Raw genomic sequence first — 9,102 nt, 5'->3', positions numbered from 1 at the left:
AAAAAACGAACGAGCTTGACCTTAGATGTAATCTTTACCTTAACAAGAATCGAAATTATAGTAAGTATATGTAATATACTAAGCCTAACTTAACCTAACCTACCTATAAAAAGTATAAAATAAAAAATTAAATTAAAAATTTAAAAAACCCCCGACATAAAAATTAATTTCCCTTTAAAAAGTAAAAAATAATAAAAGAAACTTAATCTTAAAGTACCTAAGAATGTACTAATAATTCTAAAAAAAAAATACGTCTCGTTGGGGGACCGCATGAATACGGACTGCACACCGCCGCCCGCGCCGCTATTTCTATTTTATGCGTTATAGTTAAGTACTTCAAAACATCAATTTACTTTAATGTTAACACCAAGCATGTGATACTTATGAACAAATCGTAGATAAGTAAGAAATAATTAGGAGCGTTCCCCTAACGCGACGTATTTTTTTTTTAGAATTATTAGTACATTCTTAGGTACTTTAAGATTAAGTTTCTTTTATTATTTTTTACTTTTTAAAGGGAAATTAATTTTTATGTCGGGGGTTTTTTAAATTTTTAATTATCTTTCTATCTTGTAAATTTCGGAATGTTCCATACTAACATTCACCCAGCATTTTCGGAAAGTAGGAGATTAGAAAGAGACAAAAATAGCCAATATAGAGTTTGATAATTAATATTTTGTGTTTTTTCATCAAAATTTACCTAGTAGTTTCTATGATTTTTTACTTAAAATTTTGGATGATACTAGTGCCAAAGTACAAACATGCAAATTCAAACCTTGTCTCTTTAAACAATAGATTTGAATTTCCTCTAATTCAGTGCTAGTTCAGGTTCTGATCGATATATTTTTAGTGCAAGTATGCTGAACAACTTGTAAATCTTTTAGGATTTTTTTTTAATTATAATTTAATGGGTTGATGTTTGGGCGCTATCTCACTTAGTTGTAAGTGATGATGCAGCCTACGACGATGGAGTACGTCTGCCCATAAGCAACCTATTCGCTCAGGCGTTGAAGTTTCCCAGGTTGTGTTCTGTGTTCCCATCAGGAAACACAGAATCCGGCTAAGAATTTAAGGATTATATTTTGAATAAAAGATAACCCGCATTGTCGTCCGCAGTACTTAAAAACCACAACTAAAATTGTAAAAAAATCGTTCTATAACCTCATTTTCACCACACATCCATGGTTAAGTTCACACACGTACACAGTGGCGTGGTGACCCATAAAATTTACCCGACACCCTCACTGATAACGTGCTATAAGTTAATTTGAATTTAAAAATGAATCCGCCAAACGCAGCCTTACTTTTCATGGTGGAGCTGTGAAAACCGCGGATTACAAATTATAATAATGATAGATAAATCTACCTATATAAACTTTATTGTACAATAAGTAAGTAATAATGGTTTAACCACGTAAATGTTCTGAGAGAAGCTCTACTAGTTTCCAGTCACAGAGGCCTTCATCATGAGCAACGTGCGCTGATGCGGCGACGTTGCGCAGCCTACTGTGTAGTGTTGATATAGCCGCGGCGAGGTAAGCAGTCGCAAGCTTACGCGGTGTAGCTATGCCTCGCCGCGTCACTCGAAACTAGTAGAGCTCTTCTCAATATTTACTAGACGACAGACGTTAAAAAACGACGGTTTACGTCGTCTTTAATTAGTTTAGAGTGCGATAGCACGTATATGATTAGATGCACGTCAAAACGGCTGAAGGGATTGAGATGAAATTACAGGGTTAGGTTATGGTGTGAAACAACACACCGGCATTTATTATCCTGTGAGAACGCTGACGAAGCCGATTATAGAAGCTATAGTGTTAAATAAAATGCAACAATATTAATTAGCCGCCGACTCTCTGGCCACAACCATAAGATTCACCCATTTGAATTGATACGCTCCCTCGCTCTTATTAGAAGGAAGATTCGAGAATGCAGACCCATTACGTATATTGTGAGAATGGGTAAAGCGCAACGTAGCAATATGAGTGTAATGACTTCATTTATAAAAACTTTGAAATAGCAACTTTATAGTCAAGGGGATCTTTATTTTTGGAATCAACAGGAAATCATCCAATGACTTTTTCTGCCTTGGGTGAGACGGGAGGGCAGTGTCAGACTCTTACTGACTAAAAACCACCCCGTTCCTTCTTCTGGCCATCCCGAGCCGGAGCCCCGGTAATAGTCAAGAAGTTAGGGGATATTAACAGTTTGACAGTGGAATCACTACAAAGTATAAAATAAAATCAATCCTTCCCCCTAAACCTCCAGTACCCAAATCAATGCGTCTCAAAAGCACGTGCACTACTTTGCAATTAATGCCGTCCATGGACGGTGACGCAGGTGACCCGTTAGCTAGTTTAACGCCCTATCCAAAAAAAAAGGAAAAATATAATAAATACAGTAAATAAAGTAACACTAGTTATTGAGATGTCGTTTCATGAAAAATGGCGGCCGCGGTACATCCGATTCAGAGGCTCTCAGGAAATTATGTCGACATGATTCGGCAAGTTTTGTAGGTGTGGTGCTAACTTACTATTACTCTTTTAGTTAGTTGGCCGATTAAATAATAATGTTTAGCGACTTCAATAAAAGAAAGACGTTTTTAGTTTCAGTTATATGTATGTTGGTCTGCAACTGTCTCGCGATTGGTTGAAACGATTTTGATGCGGTTTTCAGAAAAGTGTTTGTTATACGTAGGAGAGATGTCATAGTGAACCCGACGTTTAAGACGCTACTTAAGGAAAAAATTGCGAGAAAACTTGGACATAATATAATTTCCAATTTTAAGTTGGAAATTACCCAAACCTCATTAAGCAAGCGTGTGGATTAATGTTCAAATCTTCTACGTGCGAGAATAGGCCTTTGATCAGCAATGGTCATTTAGTATCTAATTGAAATTTTAAAAAGAAACCTCTACTTCACAACAAACCACCAAAAATTCAAATACGAATATAAAAATCCACACACACACATACACAAACATAAAACGCTTCTCATTTATTTTATTCCTTCATAAAAAAAAAACACAACATTTTTGTATAGATCTACTTTTATACCAACTATAAAGTCATCAAATAATACGCTTCCCTACATTAGAATACTAAAATTGTCCACAAAAAATGATGACAGTTTCAAAAGCAAAGGATCTTAAGACGAAATGCTCAGGGGACATAAGCATAATACCCCTAAGATCGAAGGCAGCGCCCCCTACCCTGCGGAAAATTGAATTTATGCTTCATTCTCCATAAAATGCCTATGCCAAATTTATTTTAGAACATTAGCATATTAAAACGACTCTTACCTGTGTAGGGTTGGAGTAAAAAGTTGCTTTGGTAGCCGAGTTTATTTTATATTATTTAACCGACTTTGAAAAATAAAGGAGATTGTAAATTCTGCCTGTTTGTATGTTTGTTTGCGATTATATCAAGATTGGCTGAAAAGATTTTGATGCGGTTTGACTTAGCAGTAGGTTTGATTGACGAACTTTTTTTATTACAATCGGTATATTGACCGACATTTTTAAATTATTAAAAACATTCAAAAATATATAAAGCAGTAGGAATGAAGGTTAAATCGGATTTTTGTTTATTGAATTTTTTTTTTCTAAATAAGTACTATTTAAATTCATTACATAACATTTATGCAACATTAATTAAGGTATGACATTATGTGACATTAATAAAATATTATTTATTTTCCAGTTACCAAATTACCAACTAATACCAACATGAATATTTTTCTACAACTTAAAAAATAATTCTACATACATAGAATCACTATTGTCTGTTGTTTGTGTGTACGTTTCTCAACTGTACTATACATACAGGTTGAACAAAAAATGTCATTTGCGGTATTTCCGAACCGATACGACCTTCAAACCTTCGAGAGAAGAGCGTATTCCTTCTTAAAAGGCCGGCAACGCACCTATGACTACTCTATTGTTGTGGGTGTCCATGGGCGGCGATGATCGCTTACCATCAGGTGACCCGTCTGCTCGTTTGTCCCTTATTCCATAAAAAAAATTAAGCACTAAGATACATTTTTTAACAAGAGACTTTTTTGTGAACCGTACAATCGTCGTAGGTACTTTAAATAATAAGATCAGTACTTCTTATACGAGGCATAAAAATCTAGATGTGTTCCAAAACATCGCGCTTACTACCACTTGAGGTGAGCAGGAAGAGTAATGACTATTACCAAACATTTTCCGAAGAAAATGTTTTTTTATTCGCAGCGAAATGGCTTTAGAGTACTTTAGAGCTATCGTATTTTACTTACGAGTATACTTATGTTATTAGTACCTTACATTCCAGACGCCTCCGTGGGGATATTCAGTGCGTCAAGAATCACGCGACGATCTCCAGCCACCGTAAGAGCGGGTCTGCGGACGGCGAGCAAGAGCTCGCCGCCTGACCAGAACCAGACCAGTCATAGAATTTACCCCATAAGGACTGATGCTCCGGAGCCGCGGACAACTTAATGGGTTACCGGGGCTCCGGTTCAAAGCAGGAGTAGGAACTGGGTGGTTTCTAGTCAGTAAGAGTCTGTCACTTGATGATTTTTACTCCTGAAAAATTCGTACTCTAGAATATTTTGAGAACTTAGTGGTAGTTGTACTAGTTGTATCTGCTCTCTAGTCGCGCTAGCGATGATTTCGTAGAAAATATGTACGCAAAACTTAGAGACTGTGAACCAACCATAAGAATAGATATTATTTATATTCATATTCAACTTGACTTTGTCTGACTGTATGTATTGCTATCACAAAATAATAGGAACTAATTAAGATTATAAATAAAAATAAAAAAACTAATTTCCTTAACATCGAATAAATGGAAAAGTAATAAAGAAAAACACAAAGCCATAATCGATTTTCTTAATAAACTTAATTAATTATTATTACTAAAAAACGTACTTTAAGTAACTTGAAAAGAAAAATCTGTTTTCACAAACGCGTCTTGATTTCATGGTCAGTTATGGGACACCGTGCAATCATTAATATTGATTTTTTACGGTCCTCCCAGGTTTTTATATGCTGTGGAGGGTGGTTGCCGTAGCAGCGTCACTGTGGGCTCGCAGCCATGAGGTTAATCATCCTCTTCTCTCTTGGCCTCGTCGTGGTACTAGCTGCACCGGTAAGTAAAAAAAAAATCCCACCATATCTATCAATGACATATTTTTTTATGATATAAGCTGGTAAACGAGCTGACGGATCACCTGATGGTAAGCTATTGCTGCCGCCCATGAACACCCGAAACACCAGAAGCGTTACAAGTGCTTTGTCGGCTTTTTGGGGTTAAGAGTTTAAGGGTTGTGGGGAATCGGGGATCGGGAGGTAATTGGGCCTTCCATCCTCCATAAGTAAATGATATGGACGTGGTATTATTATCTCTTGTGTCGTGGGTTAGTTTACAAACATACACATTCACATACACATCACACCACACGCATATCCGGAACAATAAATATGGGTTATGCACAAAAAAACGTAATGGATCTAAATAAAATTAGGCACAAATGCAGAGATACAATTTTCAGACTAACAGAATAGAACGTAGGATATTTTTTATTTCGATAACGCCAACGCAGCTGACAGAAACGAATACATATATTTAAATGATTATAACATGCTCTTAACATTATACATTATTTTCTTAAGCAGGTCGAAGATCGAGACAATGATGGCGTAAGTGAGATCAATATTTATTTGTTAACAATATGTTTAGGTAATTCAACATATGTTTTATAATATGGATCTATGGATGGCTTCCCTACTATCAATATATCGCATACTCGAGCTGCATAGCTTAGTAAAAACAGTCACATAGTTTCACAGCTTAGCTATTAGATCTTCGTAGCATAGCTACATAACACAAATCTGGTGGAAAAGCGCCCTAAAATAAAAATACAATTAGCTACAGAATGAAAATCAGAAACAGTTCACTCAAACCCTTAAAATAGTAAAATTGATGAACAAAATTCTGTTGTACAGGGCGAACGCGACCGAGACGATGATGATGATGATGATGACGACAAGGATGACGATTTGGTATGCAATAATAACTCTGGTATTGTACAAATAACTTACTTAGTAAATAGCACCGTATTTATTTTGAATAGGGAAAATTATCCAATGACTTCTGTTACTGACCAATAACTAGTACTACGTTCAGTCCTGAATAACTTATACTAGGGTCTTCAGACTGAGCATCTATTAAGAAACTACGTTATTTACATGGATTTGACGGTAAACTTGTATTCAAATTCTTATTCTGATGACAATTTATGTGAATAGTGACATATAAAACCGGCAGTCAATGCATTTTGTATCTTAATCACAGAGAAAACAGTAAACAATTTCATACTAAACTTCATATAACAGCTCGATTTTAAATTCGCAGAGACTTGAACGGGAAAACAGACGCGAAAGCGATAGGAGTGATGACGTCAGACTAAATAACGAACAAGACGAAAGCAGACGAAATAATAACTGGCAAGATAACAGCAGACGTGATAACGATTGGGGAGAAGAAAGCAGACGAGATAACGACTCACGAGACAAATATAGACGAGACAGTGACTCACTAGACGTATATAGACAAGATAATGACAGACTAGAAGTAAATAGACGAGATAATGACAAACTAGAAGAAAATGAACAAGATAACGACTGGCAAGAAGAAAGCAGACGATGTGGTTGCAATAAGTGTTGTAAAAAAGATAAATGTGGTCGTGGTTGCGGTAAGGGTAAAAACAGGCGTAATGACGATAGTCCTGACGACGAGGTAGGTGACGAAAGGCTTGAAGAAAACACACAGGATGACTACAGACGATGTGGTTGTAAAAAAAAACATGAATGTGGTTGTAAAAAAAATAAATGCGGTTGCGGTAGGGGTAAAAGCAGGCGTGATGACAGTCCTGATGACTGTCGCTGCGGTAGAGGTAGTAGCAGACGTGATGACGATAGTCCTGATGACAGCAGACAAGACGGAGATAAAAATATTCAAGAAAGCGAGAAATTGAATGTAGACGGTCGAAGAAATTATGACTGGCAAGATAACGATAGGCGAGATGACTACAGACCTGATGTAAGTGTCATATTAGTAACTTAGAACCGATATAAGAGTGCTTTTCCACCAGAGATGTGCTGCGTAGCTATGCTGCGAGGATGTAATAGCTAAGCTGTGAGCTTAATTTTAGTTTTATATCTCTATCTTAACTTTTAACAGTCTGTGTGTTAAAAACTTACATGTTTTAAGTAAATCTTATCTAAGTAATTTAATTTAGTATTTAATATTAACATTAAATATCCGTAGGACGACAGACGTGAAAGAAGAAGCAACAACGTAAGTATCGAGGCAGTACTTCAACTTATAAACTAGCTTCTACCCGCGGCTTCATCCGCATTCCCGTAGGATAAAAAGCAACCTATGTGTTATTTCAGACCTATATCTACCTGTCCCAAATTTCAGACCGATACCTACAGCCGTTTTGACGTGATTGAGTAACAAACATACACACAAACTTTCGCATTTATAATATTAGTAAGATACGAAAGATTGTATGTTTGTTTATTCTTTCTTTATTTCAAAACGGCTGAAGGGATCGGAATAAAATTTGGAACAGGGGTAGATATGGTCTGGAATGACACATAGGTTTTTTACCCCACGGAACTCGAGCCAAGCGGCTGAAAGAAGCTAGTAATGATTTTTTTCTTAATATTAAAATCTAGCTTCCTTAATTTTTCTATTCGAACTGTTATTTTTCTTAAATACAATTTTTCAGGAGGCTGAAAATTCTGAAGCATGGAACGCAGACTGGCAGATTTGATACTAGCTGGTTACATTTTTCTTCTTTTACTCCATGTCCAAAAATACGTCATGCAAGATGGTCGCTTTATTTTTTATTTAAAAAAATAATGAATTTCAATGTAAAAGTTATTGAAACATTATAACCATTGTATACATATCATCTTTTATTAAATCTTAAGTCCTCACGGATAGGAATCCACAAATGCTTTGAGAGTAAATATTCAAATTACAATATTGTAACTCCAAACCGAATTTAGGTATTTTCAATTGCATTATTTTTGTATCGTCACGCCTACTATCCCCGAAGGGGTAGGCAGAGGTGCAAACTAGGACATGTAATGCCACTGTGCACCCACTTTTCACCATTTGTGTTATAAGTCCCATGTAATAGGGGGTGAGCCTATTGCCATATACTGGGCACAATTCCATTTGCCTCCTACCATAGCTTTTAATATTTATGTGCCTTCTGTGGTTGTATCCAATGTCCAGCTGTGTAATAACAGCAAGGTAGACAGGCGAGCCTTATCCGCACCGAGGCACCGAACCCGTAGCTAAAAGCGAACGGGCCACTGGTCGCTCCAGGGACCTTCAATAGACAAGCTGGATGTCAAAGTAATTGCGAGTTTGTCATGGCCTCCGAACTCCGCGGGAGTCGCCGCCTCCTTCAATTTGAAGAGCGACTGAGAGAGATCTCTTAGTATGCGAGGAATTGAGGAAGGCTATAGGCTTAAAACATCATGCTACAAACAATAGGAGTCGAGCAACGGGCTCAGCGCGAGAGTAGCTATTCCATATATCTAATAATTGAGGTAATAACACAAAGTCAAAGTCTCAGCATTTATTTCAATTAATCTTAAGGCACTTATGAAACGTCAAATTGAATTGTCCGTCAGTTTGTCTGTCAGTGAAGCTAGGTTCTAAGATCGTTTCAAAGTGTAGCTTTGAATAGAGAAGAACGAGCAAGAAACTAGAAAGTTACTCTTTTAAAAAAAAATGTGTACACAAAACACATAAACAGGTAATTTCCTTAAAAAATATGTAGACTACATTTTTTTATCTTTCAAAACCGCTATGCGATGAAAACATAATCTTAAAAGCAATCATAAGTAATAGGGTGTCTTCGTCACGTGGAATTCCGGGGACCGTGTCATCAATCGTCTTAAACGGTGCGATGTAAATTTCTTTGTCCTCATTTAAAGCTCAAGTCGAACAAATGGAACTCTCAGGTTCCAGAGAGTCGTTCCAGTACCTCTACCATAAGTTTACTACAATTGTTGTTTTACCGGATACA

At 36.6% G+C, this 9,102-nt stretch overlaps 1 protein-coding gene across 3 annotated transcripts; it reads left to right on the top strand.

Annotated features, from left to right (window-relative positions):
- The first annotated feature begins 5,003 nt into the window (after nt 1-5,003).
- LOC118276875 (protein PIF-like) lies at nt 5,004-7,966 on the top strand. Of its 3 annotated transcripts, none has more exons than XM_035595467.2 (6): nt 5,004-5,135; nt 5,660-5,686; nt 5,993-6,049; nt 6,402-7,088; nt 7,317-7,346; nt 7,786-7,966. In XM_035595467.2, the coding sequence occupies exons 1-6, from the start codon at nt 5,082-5,084 to the stop codon at nt 7,828-7,830; spliced, it is 900 nt and encodes a 299-aa protein (XP_035451360.2). In that variant the 5' UTR covers nt 5,004-5,081; the 3' UTR covers nt 7,831-7,966. The 3 variants fall into 3 exon arrangements, with proteins under 3 accessions (XP_035451360.2, XP_035451362.2, XP_035451361.2); XM_035595468.2 differs by having other exon boundaries at nt 5,009-5,135; nt 5,663-5,686; XM_035595469.2 differs by lacking the exon at nt 7,317-7,346.
- The last annotated feature ends 1,136 nt before the right edge of the window (nt 7,967-9,102 follow it).

The sequence above is a fragment of the Spodoptera frugiperda genome, chromosome 17 (genome assembly GCF_023101765.2).
Source record: "Spodoptera frugiperda isolate SF20-4 chromosome 17, AGI-APGP_CSIRO_Sfru_2.0, whole genome shotgun sequence".
Taxonomy (NCBI): Eukaryota; Metazoa; Arthropoda; class Insecta; order Lepidoptera; family Noctuidae; genus Spodoptera; species Spodoptera frugiperda.
Note: the sequence above shows the minus strand (reverse complement) of the source record. Positions and strands in the feature narration are given on the sequence as shown.